This window comes from Geotrypetes seraphini, chromosome 13 (assembly GCF_902459505.1).
Source record: "Geotrypetes seraphini chromosome 13, aGeoSer1.1, whole genome shotgun sequence".
Classification (NCBI taxonomy): Eukaryota; Metazoa; Chordata; class Amphibia; order Gymnophiona; family Dermophiidae; genus Geotrypetes; species Geotrypetes seraphini.
In genome coordinates, this window is record NC_047096.1 from 24,846,163 (window position 1) to 24,861,892 (window position 15,730).

Here is a 15,730-nt window from a genome sequence, read left to right on the forward strand (position 1 = left end):
AAGTAAATTTACAAGTGTAGTATAGGGTCAGCAAGCCTTCACGTGTACTGACACCTTACCTGAGAAGCTCAAGGGTGATTTCAGACGAATAAGGCCAATATCGTAGTGCTTCGAATTGTTGTACATGGAATGTACATAAATCTTATCCACCGGGGTTGCAAAGAGGACAGTCAGAGTGGTGATTCCTACTTGGATACGCCAGTAATCCACCTGCTGCTGATCCCTGCAAGGAGAAAGGAACGTTTAATACCAAGAGTTCTTTCACCAGACTCCCACAACTGCCATGAATTTGGCACACCAAGTGGTAATGCTCTAGATTGGCACACCATGGCACAGTATTTTGAGGAATATGCAATAGCTAGGGCACACCGTACTAAATATTCTGAATGGTTATACGTATTTTAATTAACCCCCTCCCCCCTTTAAAAAAACCACACAAGAGGTTTTTAGCGTTGGCTGGCATGCTGGATGCTCTGCACTGCTCCAACAGTTATAGAGTTCCTATGAGTATCGGAGCAGCACAGATCATTCAGCATGCCGGCCACAGAGCATTCTGTACCTCTTGCGCAGTTTTGAAAATGGGGGTGGGGTAAATAAATAACGTATTCTGATGAGACTGCTTGGAGTGAGGAACATGATAATGTTCCAAATCCAGAGTATTACTATAGGAATACTACACTCGGTGTAAGGTGTGCTGGGGTGTGGACTGCCCCAGGTGCCGAGTTGGGTGGGGGGTGCTGACACCTCTCTGCCCCGCCAGCGCCATCCCTCCCCCCCTGTACCTCAGTATTATCCTCACTAGCATGCGCAACTTCTGCCTGTCGCTCGTGCCAGCCTGGTTCCCCTCTGAATCACTTCTGGATCACGGGGCCAGGAAGTGATGTCAGAGGGAAATCCAATTCTGGTGTGAGGGAGCATGCTGCCAAAGCCATTCATGCTGGCAAAGGTTTAGAAGTACGAGGGTGTGTGTGTAGGGAGAGCAAGTGTGGAATGGGGGGAGTGGTGGAGCGGTGGGGGGGGGAGGGGCGCCTCCTACCCTTACTATGCCACTGCCTACACTATACTGCCCTGCAAGTGCAAAAAAAAGCAAGTGCTTCAATAAAGATAGGCATTCTTTTTGTCATTGTAGGATAGTATAGAACTGTATTTAGTTCACTATTTGGCTAAACTTCATCTGGGACTTTTCAAATATTCATAGATCACCAAATCTTCCCAGCATATCAAAACATATTCATAGTACTATCTTATAAACCACTGAATATTGTTCTAAAGTGTGTAGAAACCTCAGAGGGTTCACTTTCCTTTCTTTAGAGTTCATAGAAGGATAATATGAGCCAATATCTTCAATGGATCCTTTTTTTGTAAATTTTATAAGATAGTACTATGAATATGTTTTGATATGCTGGCTAGTATAGAACAGAATTCCTATAGTGGTATAGTACTCCCATGATATTCGTGGGGGTTCCGTTCCAGGAACCCCTGCGAATCTTGAAAACCACGAATAGGGTTTTTTGTGGGGGAGACTGGAGAGGGCAGCGGGAGAGGCAGGAGAGAGCAGCCGGAGCGCCGGTGAGTGCAGGGAATCACTCACTGTATGCTCCGACCGCCTCTTCCTGCACTAAGTCGGGCCTTACCAATCAGGAGCTGCATGTCAAAGTAGCTCCTGATTGGTAAGGCCCGACTTAGTGCAGGAAGAGGCGGTCGGAGCATACAGCGAGTGATTCCCTGCACTCGCCGGTGCTCCGTCTGCTCTCTCCTGCCTCTCCAGCTGTCCTCTCCTTGTTGGCGGTTCGCGGTCGGAAAATACCGTGAATGACCGGGGGAACACTGTATTCTCAATATGCATCAATACTGTATGGTATTCCTTTGCTAATGCTCTGGGTGTGTATCACACTATAATGCAGTGCTTGGTAGAAGACAAGCAAGCAAAGATTTACATATAAAAAAATAAAGCCAAAGAATAAAAAATCAATTGGCTTCCAATAAAATTTTTCCAAACAGGAATGTTTTGACATTCTCTGAAAATATAAAAAAATGAGCTTGAGTTCTAATCTTCACCGGTAACACATTCCACCAGTTTGTAGCTAGAAACATAAAGCCAGATGAAAAAATATACATCTGGATTAGCCCACTATAATCCTCCCCTTTTTTTACAAAACCGTAGTGCGGTTTTTTAGAGCTGGCTGCGGCAGTAACAGCTCTGGCTCTCATATGAGCGTCGGAACTGTTACTGTCGCAGCTGGCATTAAAAACCGCACTATGGTTCTGTAAAAGGAGGGGGATAATGCAGTGTTCATATGATAAAGTTCTGTATTTAGTGCAATATTCATATGATAATGCTCTGTTGCGTACAATATATTGTGCTATTATGGCAGTGCTCTGGCTGTGTGTATGTGGGGGAGAGGGGGGTGTTCCTATGGTAAAGTTCTAGATTTAGTGCAGAATTCCCACGACAAAGCTCTGCAGCATATTATGGGGTGGTATTGCTATGGTTATGCACTGAATTGGGCATAATATATTGTGGTATTCCTATGGTAATTGTCTGGATCTAGCGTGTGGCACAGTGATTAGAGCTACAACCTCAGCACCCTGAGGCTGTGGGTTCAAATCCCACGCTGCTCCTTGTGAGCCTGGGCAAGTTATTTAATCCCCCATTGCTCCAGGTACATTAGATAAGAGTGTGAGCCTATCAGGACAGATAGGGGAAAATGCTTGAGTACCTGAATGTGAACCACTTAGGCTATACAGGGTATATCAATGCTATTCCTTTGGTAAAGTACAGCACTGTTAATGTGACACTGGGTGTGTTATAGTGTTGTACAGTATTCCTATGGGACTGGTTTGCAGGGGTGTTGGCTCTTCCTCTCACAGAAGCCCTAATTTCAATAGTTCAATTGTTATTTGAAAACTGCCCCCCCCCCCCCTCTTAGGAAAGCTGCTGCCATCTTACTTTGGGAAACAGTGGGCTGCAGTGAGGATCCAGAAGGGATTAATGATGCTGCCCCCACACACATGCTGCCCCTTGTACTGCAAGCTGATCTGCCAAGGCCAGTTTTGGATGAGGGAGGAAGTGCCTCCAACAATGCGCACCTGTTTCTGACCCGTGCCACAACCTGCAGTCAAGAACAAGAACAAGAGGGTCAGGGATGGCTGAAACCCATGAAAAGAGGAGTTTTGTATGGAGAAAGGAGGACTGCGGGAAGGAGAATACTGGAGGAATGGGGAATCAGTTAGAAGGCTCGGGAAAGGGGTGAAGAAAGGAGGGATTGGAAAACAAAGGAACAAAGAGGGGACCAAGAGACCAGGGAAAGAGGAAGGCAAGTAGAGGAAGAAAGAAGTTTTCTACTCACTTATACAGCTGAGAGAGACCACTTTTCCAGATACACAGCCACTAGAAAATTAAAAACAATGAACATAAGAACTGCCATACTGGGACACACCAAAAGTCCATCAAGCCCAGTATCCTGTTTCCAACAGTGGCCAAACCAGGCCCCAAGTACCTAGCTAGGTCCCAAGTAGTAAATAAGACTTTATGCTGCTTATCCTAGAAATAAGCAGTGGATTTCTCCAAGCCATCTCAATAATGGCCTACGGACTTCTCCTTTAGGAAATTATCCAAACCTTTTGAAAAATCCCCGCTAAGCGAACTGATTTCACCACATTCTCCGGCAACAAATTCCAGAGTTTAATTACATGTGTGAAGAAATATTTTCTCCGGTTAGTTTTTAAATCTACTACTTAGTAGCTTCATTACATGCCCTCTAGTCCTAGTATTTTTTTTGAAAAGGGTGAACAAATGATTCACATCTACCCTTTCCACTCTGCTCAGTATTTTATAGACCTCTATCATATTACCCCGAGCCATCTCTTCTCCAAGCTGAAGAGCCCTAGCCACTTTAACCTCTCCTCATAGGGAAGTCGTCCCAAACCTTTTATCATTTTTTTGCCCTTCTCTGTACTTTTTCTAATTTCGCTATATCTTTTTTTGAGATACGGTGACCAGAACTGCACCCAGTATTCAAGTTGCGGCCATACCATAGAGCGATACAAGGGCATTATAACATTTTCATCTTTGTTTTCCATTCCTTCTCTGACAATTCCTAACGTTCTATTTGCTTTCTTAGCAGCCGCCGCACATTTTGCTGAGGGTTTCAACATATCCTCAGCAATGACACCTAGATCTTTTTCCTGGGCAGTGACTCCTAACATGGAACCCTGCATCACATAGCTATAATTCCCACATGCATCACTTTGCACTTGCTCACATTAAACGTCATCTGCCATTTTGACACCCACTCTTCCAGTTTCACAAGGTCCTCTTGCAATTTCTCACAATCCTCTTGAGATTTAACAACTTTGTGTCATCAGCAAATTGAATTGTCTCACTAGTTATTCCCATCTCTAGATCATTGATAAAAATGTTAAAAAGCAGCGGTCCCAGCACAGACCCCCTGGGGAACCCCACTATTTATAATCAAAGCCCAAACCCTCTTTACCAGCTAGGACTTATATTACTCAGAAAAATAAACTGGGAAAAATAGATATAGTGGAACCAAAACAGGCAACACATAAATGGTCGTTCAAGGAGGAAAAGCCTCAGACCCCTTTAAGGGAGACCCTCTTTCAAATTGAGAGGGTTAGATAACAACACTGGCAAAAACCTCCTTTCCGCCTCTGTTACAGCTGCTGAAATTAATGCGCTTTTTAAAGTGCTGCATCCATTACTGCAGTCAAAAAAATCTAAAGTGCTTTCAAGTGCTGTTCAGATATTCAAGTCGCTTGTTGCTGTTTCCTATTCCACTGTTCTTAGTTGATGGTTTGAAATAGAGAATGACATGGTGACAAAATTCATCACCGTTCCCGTCCCCGCGGATAACCGCGGGAAATAATCCCATGTCATTTTCTAGTGTCTATTTCAGCCTCAGTCCTTCTACACCAGCATTCTTCAAAGCAAAGCTTGCGGGTCAGTGGTTGTGGCCATTCATACTCTGATTCTTATGTGAGTCAAAGATAATGAAGCCATTGTGATATCACTGATGTGATTGGCTCTTAGGCACTGGTGGAATGAGGCATTATGACATCACAATATCTGCTCTGGATACCAGAGACTGTCATTCTGTAGTGTCTGTTTCAACCTCAGTCCTTCTACACCAGCATTCTTCAAAGCAAAGCTTGCGGGTCAGTGGTTGTGGCCATTCATACTCTGATTCTTCCCTCTCTCCTTAAAGAATGACATGAAGATGGTTTCCCGCGGGGACAGGAACGGTGATGAATTTTGTCACCGTGTCATTCTCTAGTTTGAAACATTGTAACAACACAACAGGAAAAACTTTTTACCCTTCTCCATTGAGAATATTGACCACTGTCTTTCAACCAGTTCTTAATGTCCTGTTAAGTATCATACACTGCTGCCAGGGCTTGCTTGATTCAGATGCACTACAAATGACAGAGTTCAGATGCCTCTCCACTGTAAACCTCAGGATCAAGCTAGTCCTTGTACTCACCCATTGGTCAGGATAGACTGGATTCCTCCGTTGCTAGTGACGTCAATCCTGCTATAGGCTTGTATTGGCATGTTGATACTGGTAACATCTACTGCGCTAGAGGTAGGGTCACTGAAAAATAAAATGACAGAGTGTCGGATAGGTGGAGGAGCCTCGTTGTCAGGAAAAGAGCCCCAAGAAACATTCCATTGGCCATATGCAGGCAGACACTGACTTCTCTCTGCGGCACAAATGTTTCTCATTAATCTGTGCATTAAAACAGAATTAGATGAACCTATCCCTAGACATCTCATTAAAAAAAAAGTCCATGGTGGAAATGCATTTTTTTAAATACTATCTCCTCTGCATAGAAGTTCCTCTTTCATTGACAATGGTACAATGAGATGAACCACTTTGGTGCCTCCCAAAGAAGGACCCCAGATATTAATAATAATAATAATAATAATAATAATTTTATTCTTATATACCGCCATACTGAAAAAGTTCTAGGCGGTTCACAACAAGGTGAGCTAATACATGGGATACAGATAAAATACAAATTAGACTTAAAAACAGATAAAGACAGAAAGCATTTACAATATAATGCAGAAAATACCGGCATGGCAGGGAAAGAAGTAATACATAGAACAGATAAAATACATCAAGTTGAATCTAAGGAACTTGATTGAAAAATTGAAGCAGAATGCATTAAGATACCAGCCTATTAGTTCATAGAGGGCAGATGTTGGAGGCCGGGCTCTTTCTGCTCTTGGTTTCAGCATATTATGTACTACAAGCATGTCCTATACCAGAGACTGAAAAAAACAACTAACAATCTTAGCAGAATGCTTACAAAATGCTTACAAAATATTTATCGACTAAGGCATGTGCATACACATGTACATTCCTATTTGCATAGATACATGCAATTGTAATACAGGCACATGCAGGTATGTCTCTATCACTACCTGTTGAAGCCCATCTGACTGCAGACAGCTTTGGCTCGGTTATTGTCCCAGAAATCATAGCAGACGAGGGTCCAGCTCTGACTCCCCAGGTTGAACACTTGCAGGATGGACAAGCTGTTAGAGATCCTCACTAGGAAAAGAAAATATTCAGTTTGATGAGTAAGGGGCACTTTGAAAGTTTCTCTCCGGTGTACTTCCTCAAGATGCTGGGAGCTAGGGGGTACAGTGCAGTTCTTTCCTGCTATATCGCCTTCAGTTTTGAGAGGTCAGAGGGAGCAGTTTCTCCCTGCCATACCTCCTCCAGCATATTTGGGGAGACTGGTAAGACAAACTCCCGTCTAATGAACCTCCACAATATTTTGGGGGGTGGTTGTGGGAGAAGATACAGCAGCTCTCTCCTGTACCTCCTCTGGATTCAGGAGGGGACATGAGAGGGTGCAACTCCTCTCTAATATATCTCCACTGGAATCACATGTGTTAGGAATGAAGTTCAGCTCTTCTGATTTAGGGGTCCTTTTACAAAGGTGCGCTAAATTGGTTAGTGTGCCTTAGAAAAAGGATCCCTTATTTGTTTGATTTTTTTTTAGCCTTTTCTCCCAAAATGGGTTTCCAAATCAAATACTCAAGCATTTTCCCTATCTGTCCCAGTGGGCTCACAAGGAGCAGCATGGGGTTTGAACCCACAGCCTCAGGGTGCTGAAGCTTTAACCACTACACCACACTCTCCATCTTGGAGGCAATATTGGAGGAACTCCTTCCCAGGCATTGGGTTTTAGTAAGACCCATCCTGTTTAGATCTCCAAACGTTTTGGGAGATTGGGGGCAGAACAGTTCCTCCCTGTTCTACTTTATCAGGCATCTTCTGGGATAGGTAGCTCCTCACTGTTTTATCTTCACAGGCATGGGGACGGGGGAGATTGGACCTTCTGGAGCACTGGGGTGGGAAGGAATAGTTTCTCCCCATTGTACCTCCTTGTAGAGGTGATTTGGAGGTGTGTTTCCTCCCTGCTGAGGTCTTGCTGGAGATGAGTAAGCGTTGTTGATACTGTACTCACCAGTTGATGGAGTCTTGACCTCCATTGGCTGTACACAGCGCTGCTCATCCTCCGCATCTGAGCAGTCAGCTTTTCCGTCACACAAATTTTGCAGGGGTATGAACTTGAAGGATTTCGGGCAGAAGAAATAGTAATTATCAAGGACAACCTTAACTGTAAAAGAAAGCCCAGGGTCAATGAATGAGGGGGTCTGCACGTGTCCATGAAATCCACATTATACGCCATTCAAAACCTGTCTCCTAAATCTTAGAGCTCCCTACAGTGCTCTCCAATACACTGCCTTTCTGTGGTGCAATCAAAGAAGTATGGACATTTATGACAGCTCCACACTTGCCGCAGTGTTTTCTAGTTTTATCTTTGCATCTAAGAGTCTCACGTTCTCCCAGGGCTTAATTGGTAGATAAAAATAAAGTGAAACTGTGGGGCCAGGAGAGCTTGGATGGGGCAGAAGCAACAGGAGGAGAGGGGTTGGATTAGGAATAGTGACTGTTCTCTGCTCCAAGCTCACCCCCTCCCTTCCGGCTGCTTGGAAGGGAGGGGTGGAGCAGAATGCCCCTACTGCACTGGAGTAAAAAAAAAAAAAAAAAAGTGGGTATAATTACATTCCAGGATGTTCACCCACAAATTAAGCCCTGCTTATATGGGAGGATCTGATATATCCTGCAATGCTCTCTAGTAGTACAGACACTTGTGAGGATCTCATGCCCATCTGTTTGGCAATTAATCTCCTATACCCTCTCCTCTTCTCCTCCCCTTCCCCCACCTCCTCTCCTCTCCCTTTCCCTCCTACCTATCCACCTCCCTCTCTCCCTCCTCTCCTCCCTCCCCATCCTCTCCCCTCCCTTTAAAGTCGCCTTGAGCCTCTATAGGTACGAGCGACGCAGAAATAGAAGATTAGATTATGGTAGATTAGTGTTACAGACACCTAAGAAGTTGCCCCCGCTGAGTCAGACCAGAGGTCCATCTTGCTCAGCGGTCCGCTCCCGCCTGTGTGCGCAGTCCCTGGGCATGTTAGATCCTCACACTCCCCTACTACAGCCATATGGAAAATTCTCTAACAATACAGCCACATATGAGAATCTAACACTCTCAGGTACTACAGCCATAACAGAAGGTCTCAACTCCCCTAGACCACAGCCACTTGCTGTGGCTCTTGAGTGAATATATAGAACAGGCTGTTTCAAGTAACCTTTACTCTGTTCAAAATAACTCTAGTGACCTGGCATTCTGCTTAGACAGGTCTCCCCTTCTATCCTATGGAAGAGCTAAAAAGAGACAGCAGAAGAGCAAATTCATATCCAAAGAAAAAGGGAGCGTCAGACACGTTGAGGATCATTTGTCACTCTTGGGAAGATGAGAGAGACTTACTGAGGATTCCAATAACAACAAGTGCGCCTGCCACCAAGAGCGCTGTGATGATTGGGACCCCAATTTTCTTGAACAGAGTCAACTTGCTGGATTCATGTGGAGTAGGGTGCACAGCAGGCCCTCTGGGTCTAGTTTCACGCACGACTCTGGGGCCATGGGCAGCACCAGCACCATGGGAAGTACCTAGGATGAAAGAAAGAGCAAGAATGGGATGCATTACTATGACACTACCAACAAACCTTATTGGAGGTCATAGGAAAGGGACATATTACCATGAGATCATTAGAAACTAACCAAGGCCCTCTTATACTAAGCCACGGTAGAAGTGTCTATCATGGCCCGGAGTGCTAAATCTCCAACATTCATAGGAATTCTATGAGCATTGGAGCAGCAGCAGAACATTTAGCGATCCAGGCTTGTTAAAGGGGGGGAGGGGCGGCAATAGTGTTAACGGAGGCCGCAAGAGAGCAATGTGTTACAGTGAGATTACAAGTAATTAATCAACAGAGTTAGAAAAGGCAATGAAGAGAGAGAAATGTTGGAGATTTGGCCAAGCTATAGACACAGGATTTGCATTTTTCTCCTTTTGCAGTGACTTTATCGGCAGCGCCACATATCAGAAGGTTATGTCTATAATTACTTTTCCAGCTTTCTGTCCCTTTCCCTGCTGCCCTCTCTCTTCTCTTACTCTCTATAATGCTCACAACTTTCTCTCTTACTCTTGCCTTTCTTTCTCTGTGTCTCCGGCTCTCCCCTCTTTTCTATCTGTATCTCTCCCGCTCCTTTTCAAAGCCCCTGTAGCACAGTTTTCAGACATATGAAGCACTTACCTGCTGTATTCCGAGGCCGTTCAGTGTTATGATTATCCGCTGTCCGATGCTGTGAATCAAAGCAGAGAAAGAAACCAACAATGAATGAAATGGAAATATACTCATCAGATTTCCAGGAAGGGAATGGATACATTTAGGTCCTATGTATAATTTTAATAATCCTATAAATATTGTGACTCACACTAAACTTACTTGAACTTTTGGCTAAAGTACAAGTTAATATATCCAATAGAGAACTACGAACGATCTCAAGTGCTCACAGGCTAGAAGTCTGATGTATATTTCAAACTAATAACCCTACGGTGAGCTATCATTGATCTTATGTGTTCTCTTTTTCTCAATTTTTAGTTTTTTAAATATTTATATATATTTTTTTTAATAAAATTTTTCCAAATCAGTTTTAACTTTTATGCTGGTCTTCATTAATTTATTTGACAGTATTTCCCTTTTGAGAATAAACTCAATGAAGAATTTAGCTTCATAAATATAGGCATAATTCTACCAGTTATGTCTTTGGTGCACAGGAAGCCGAATTCTTGCTCCAGATGCCAAAGAACTGTATGACAGCCCCATGTACAAAGTATCTGCTAATACAGAGCTTTAAAGTTACCTAGTTCTAAGATGGAGATTTTAAGCCAGTCTTAGATGTCTTACAACTCTATCCTGATACATAATGGGACCAGGGGCACAGATTTCAATGGGTAGAATCCATGACTATTGATAGCATGCTACTTTCGGATGAAAGTTCAAAACCAGAATTGACCAAAATGTCGCCCTCCTGGAACTGGGTAACTTGGTGGCTCTGCCAATCACTTGGGTGCTAGAGAGGTCTCTAGAGCCAAAGAGTTTGTGTAGAAGACTGAGCCGGAGTCTACTTCCATGGGGAATGGATTTAGGATATATTCTCTGAAAGGTCAACAGAAAGGATCAAAATGGCCTTGGTGGGATTTCTAGTATGGAAAAATTCAGGCACATCCAGGCAAAATAGGGTTAAATGTGTTTTAATTCAACCTCCTTTTTGTGTCTATGGGGCCAAAATATTTTCATTATAAAATCTCTACTTATGTCTGATTAGCAACAGTTACATGTTTTTTTATAGTGATGCCATCTTCTGATTACTACTTGTCTTTCTATACACTTCTCTCTCCGTATTCGCTGGGGATGCGGGTGGACCATAGGCACAAATATGGAAAAACCGCGAATAACTTTAAAAGTTATTCGTGGTTTTTAGAAAAAATCTTCATTTTTATTATTGAAACCGCAAATAACTTGGAGCAGCATGCAGCGATTTCTGGGCTTGGATTAGGCAAGCAGTGATTTCTGGGCTTGGATTAAGCAAGCATGCTGGGAAGAAGCCTTTATCTCTATGGATGCTGGGAAGCAGCGTTTTTCTCAGTGCACACTGGGAAGCATGGAAGCAGCGAATTTGTGGGAGAAAGCATGGAAGCAGTGATTTTCAGAGTGAATGGTAAGCAATAACACTTTTTTATCGGTACAGTAAAAGGAAAAAAAACTTTAGTGATGATGTAATTTTGGGGGGCAGAGTCAGCATCTGAAAAATCACGACTCAGCGAATCCGCAGATACGGAAACCGCAAATACTGAGGGAGACGTGTATAAATACTACACGTTGAGTTTGTTGGTATAACGAATTCCCTCTAATACTGGAGAGTGTCCTGATGTGCTGGTCCCTTATCCTTCACTCTTGGGAATTCTGCTATGAATAATATTTCACTGCTCAGGTTCTGTCTGCTCCCTGCGCTTCCATTGGGTTCTTCTGACAGAAACGACAGGAAAACTTAGCATTAAGAAGACAAACCATCACTGCAAAATCAGGCAAGCAGTTACTAAAGATACTGTTTTGCTTGAATAAAAGGAGATATAATTGCTTTATTCATTGCAAAATATGTTGAGCGATGATGATATTAGAGATAATCACATTTTTGCTTCTAAAGGGATTATTGCTATAGCATGAAACCCTAGACGTTGGAAGCTGAAATCGCATACACGGAGTTCACATAGGCCAAGCACAAGGCGGGCAACATTCTACACACTTCTCTACAGCCTGAGCTTAAGAGATTTCACCACAGACATATTATTATATGCACAATAATAAATAGCTACAACAATAAACACGGAAAGCTAGGGTGTGGCAGAAAATAGAAGAACATATTGTCAGGCGATGACCTTTAGTACACAGAGAAAGGCTTCCTACTTTCTGCCCTGGTAAATCAAGGTCCGACCTTCGGTTAGGATTAGGTATATTATTTATAATCTGCCTTTACCCAAGGTGGGGTACACATCACAAGCATAATAAAAACAAAAACCAAATACACCACATATACCTATATCTATAAAACAAACAAGTCATCCCAGAAATATTTACACAATCAGGAGTGCATCCAGTCCTACCAGAAAAGCTACCAGGGTCAGACCTTTAGTAGTGGGCTCACAATAAATTTGTTTTAGAGACACTTCCTCAGGCAAAGAGTCATCTTTCTATTCCTACTTTTATTCTTTTTGAATGTGCGGGAATAGCTGAGGAAAAAATATGTTAAAAAAAATAAAATTTGGAGGAGTTGCCTTGTAGATAGAACATCAAGGGATGTCAGGGTTCAAATCTCACTTCTCCCACTAGCATCCCTTGAAGGGCATTTTCAAAAAAAAATGTCCAAGTTAGAATTATAATCCTATTAGGCACTCTATAATATCAATCCACTCAAAGGTTTTTCAAAATATTGTTTAAATTTATATCATGCCTTATGAAGCAGCTTATGATACTTTTAAAAGACACAAGGGGAATGCCAGAATGCCACTTGGCCGCTGTTGATTCCTAACATAGTAACATAGTAGATGATGGCAGATAAAGACCCGAATGGTCCATCCAGTCTGCCCAACCTGATTCAATTTAAATTTTTTAATTTTTTCTTCTTAGCTATTTCTGGGCAAGAATCCAAAGCTCTACCCAGTACTGTGCTTGGGTTCCTACTGCCAAAATCTCCGTTAAAACCTACTCCAGCCCATCTACATCCTCCCAGCCCTTGAAGCCCTCCCCAGTCCATCCTCCACCAAATGGCCATATACAGACACAGACCGTGCAAGTCTGCCCAGTACTGGCCTTAGTTCAATTTTTAATATTATTTTCTGATTCTAGATCCTCTGTGTTCATCCAACGCTTCTTTGAACTCAGTCACAGTTTTACTCTTCACCACCTCTCTCGGGAGCGCATTCCAGGCATCCACCACCCTCTCCGTAAAGTAGAATTTCCTAACATTGCCTTTGAATCTACCTCCCCTCAACCTCAAATTATGTTCTCTGGTTTTACCATTTTCCTTTCTCTGGAAAAGATTATGTTCTACATTAATACTCTTCAAGTATTTGAACGTCTGAATCATATCTCCCCGCCCCTCCTTTCCTCTAGGGTATACATATTCAGAGCTTCCAGTCTCTCCTCATACGTCTTCTGGCGCAAGCCTCCTATCATTTTAGTCGCCCTCCTCTGAACCGCTTCAAGTCTTCTTACTTCCTTCGCCAGATACGGTCTCCAAAACTGAACACAATACTCCTGCAGTACAGTGTGGCAGCACTCGTCACTGGCTCACCCAAATGTGTCCTCTGTTCTATTCTAATCTCTTTTTTTTCCTCTTTTTTTGTATTCTTCACACTGTTTCTACTTCTAATTTTTCATACTGTTTCTGTGCTCTTTAATAAATAAATAAATATACTAATACCACCTTCAAAGTCATTTCCAGGATCTCAATTCATTGGATTTTTTATCTCTTCCATATGTTTTCTTAGTCATTTCATTCATTTCAATACATTATTATTCTTTCTAATTCATTTTCAAGTAGTATACTGAAAATTTCTTATCCCCTAGATAACTTAGCTTGTTAGTGCAATGTCGCTGTTACACTACGCCCCACAGCGATATTGCACTAACAAGCTGTTATCTAGGGGGATAAGAAATTTTCAGTATACTACTTGAAAATGAATTAGAAAGAATGATAATGTATTGAAATGAATGAAATGACTAAGAAAACTTATGGAAGAGATAAAAAAATCCAATGAATTGAGATCCTGGAAATGACTTTGAAGATGTTATTAGTATATTTTTTTTATTTATTAAAGAGCACAGAAACAGTATGAAAAATTAGAAGTAGAAACAGTGTGAAGAATACACTGATTCCCCTGCAGGCAGCTATTTTGAGCAGTTCTCTCTTTATTTCACTCAGTGCTCATTTATATATATATACTGTATATAATTTTTAATTATAGGAGTTTTCAGTTTGAGTATTGTCATTTTTACTCCTACAGGGTATTTCGATAGGTTCAAGTTAGAATTGGGACATCCCACTCATTACATCCAGTAAAACCCTTTCCACCTCACAGCTATTTTCAAACCTGAAAAATGTTGGGATTTCCTGTTTGAAATTTTGCGCTGAAATGAACAGCTATTTCCAAACTGAAAAGTCCAAAATATGAATGCCAAAAAATCAGGCTAAAAATGTCTGTCCTGCATCATTTTTTCAAATGTAATGTAATCTGAAATATCTATGTAACGTAACCTGAAATTTTTCCAATGTAATGTAATCTGAATCCTCAATTTGTAATCTGTAACAGCAATTTTCCAATGTAATGCAACCTCCTGGAAATGTCCAGCTCTCTTCCAATGCAATCCGCTTTGAACAAGCAGAATAGAAATCACTAATGTAATGTAATTTATACAAAAATGGCCACAGAGGTATCCCTGTAGATTAAAGGGGCAGCCTAGTGGTCAGTGCGGTGGACTTTAAAAAATGGTACCCAGGAACAAATCCTTTATGAGTCCTCAAGGCATAGAAAAAAAACCCTACTGTACCTAACTGTACACTACTACAATACCCTTCAAGCCTGCCGGTGTCTTCCATATGTAGGTAGAGAAGGTATTTTGTAGTATTTGGAGGGCTCACAGTTTCCATTAAAAAAACCTAGTTAGAGTAGAATTTGGGCCTGGGTTTCCCTGTGCACGGTCCACTGCAATGGACAGTAGAATACTCCTGAGGGCTCTTACTGCTCTGTTGGATATGCCTGATACAGTCATGGCCCCTGATGTCCCCTTTTCTGTTTCACTTCTTAAGGGGGTGGGAGGGGACAGCATCAAATGGGGGATTATAGAGGGGTCATGTCATAATCCCTCTAATGATCAGCTGGTCAAACAAGAGCACACTTTTTTTACTTGGACATGATTGAAACAGATCTAAATACAAACATCCTTTTTTGACTTGGACGTGTCTTCCTGTTCCACTGTTATTGAAAGATGTCCTAATTTTGGGCCTGCCCTAGTCCTTCCCAAAACATGCCCCCTTGCTATTTGGACGAGCTCAGTAAAAATGTTCACATTCTGCCTTTTTGAAAATTGTGATTTCAGCAGAAGGAATTTTTTTATTTTATGGCTGTTATGAGACATCCATGTGCTTTAAAAATGAGTGCCCTTGTGTCCTTGGCCAAGTTACTCTAATTGCCTGGGGTACAACTTAGATTGTAAATCCATTTGGTCATGGAAATGATTTGTGTAATTGCTTGTAACTTGAGTCTACATTTGGAAAGTAATTCAATTTCCCAAATCAACCAACTTCATACAACCAACATACTTTCAGCTATGGAGAAAAAATGGTGAGCTGTCAAGTTATACAGTGCCAAGAGAGAGACTTTTTAACCAGTTTTGCCTTTTTACCTACATTGAAAACAGTCTTGCAGGTCCTACAATGCATCATGATATGGTTGTTATTAGATTGGCCTCAAAGTGCTCCTTCTTGGAATTGAGGGAGGGGATTCAGAGTGCAGTGAGAGAGGGACAGGTGTAGCAGTGGAGACAGAGGGAGGAATGATGACGGGGGGTGGTAGCAGGACAGAGGAAAAACTGCTGATGCCAGTGTAGGTGTTGGAGGAAGGGAAGAAAGTGGAGATGGACAGAGACACAAAGGGGAAGGATACTGGGCATGGAGGAGCATAGGGAAAGGGACACAGAGGGCAACACTGGACAGTGGA

At 42.3% G+C, this 15,730-nt stretch overlaps 1 protein-coding gene across 1 annotated transcript in view; it reads right to left on the reverse strand.

Moving 5' to 3' along the window:
* Positions 1-15,730, reverse strand: part of TMPRSS4 (transmembrane serine protease 4) — a 35,255-nt gene that overhangs the window by 15,924 nt on the left and 3,601 nt on the right. Inside the window, exons 2-9 of the mRNA XM_033919117.1 lie at positions 9,705-9,753; positions 8,875-9,057; positions 7,507-7,659; positions 6,452-6,581; positions 5,505-5,615; positions 3,351-3,391; positions 2,951-3,113; positions 60-223 (exon numbers count right to left, since the gene is read on the reverse strand). Of these exons, the coding sequence (XP_033775008.1) occupies positions 60-223; positions 2,951-3,113; positions 3,351-3,391; positions 5,505-5,615; positions 6,452-6,581; positions 7,507-7,659; positions 8,875-9,057; positions 9,705-9,753 (994 nt within the window). The remainder of the gene's footprint in view (positions 1-59; positions 224-2,950; positions 3,114-3,350; positions 3,392-5,504; positions 5,616-6,451; positions 6,582-7,506; positions 7,660-8,874; positions 9,058-9,704; positions 9,754-15,730) is intronic.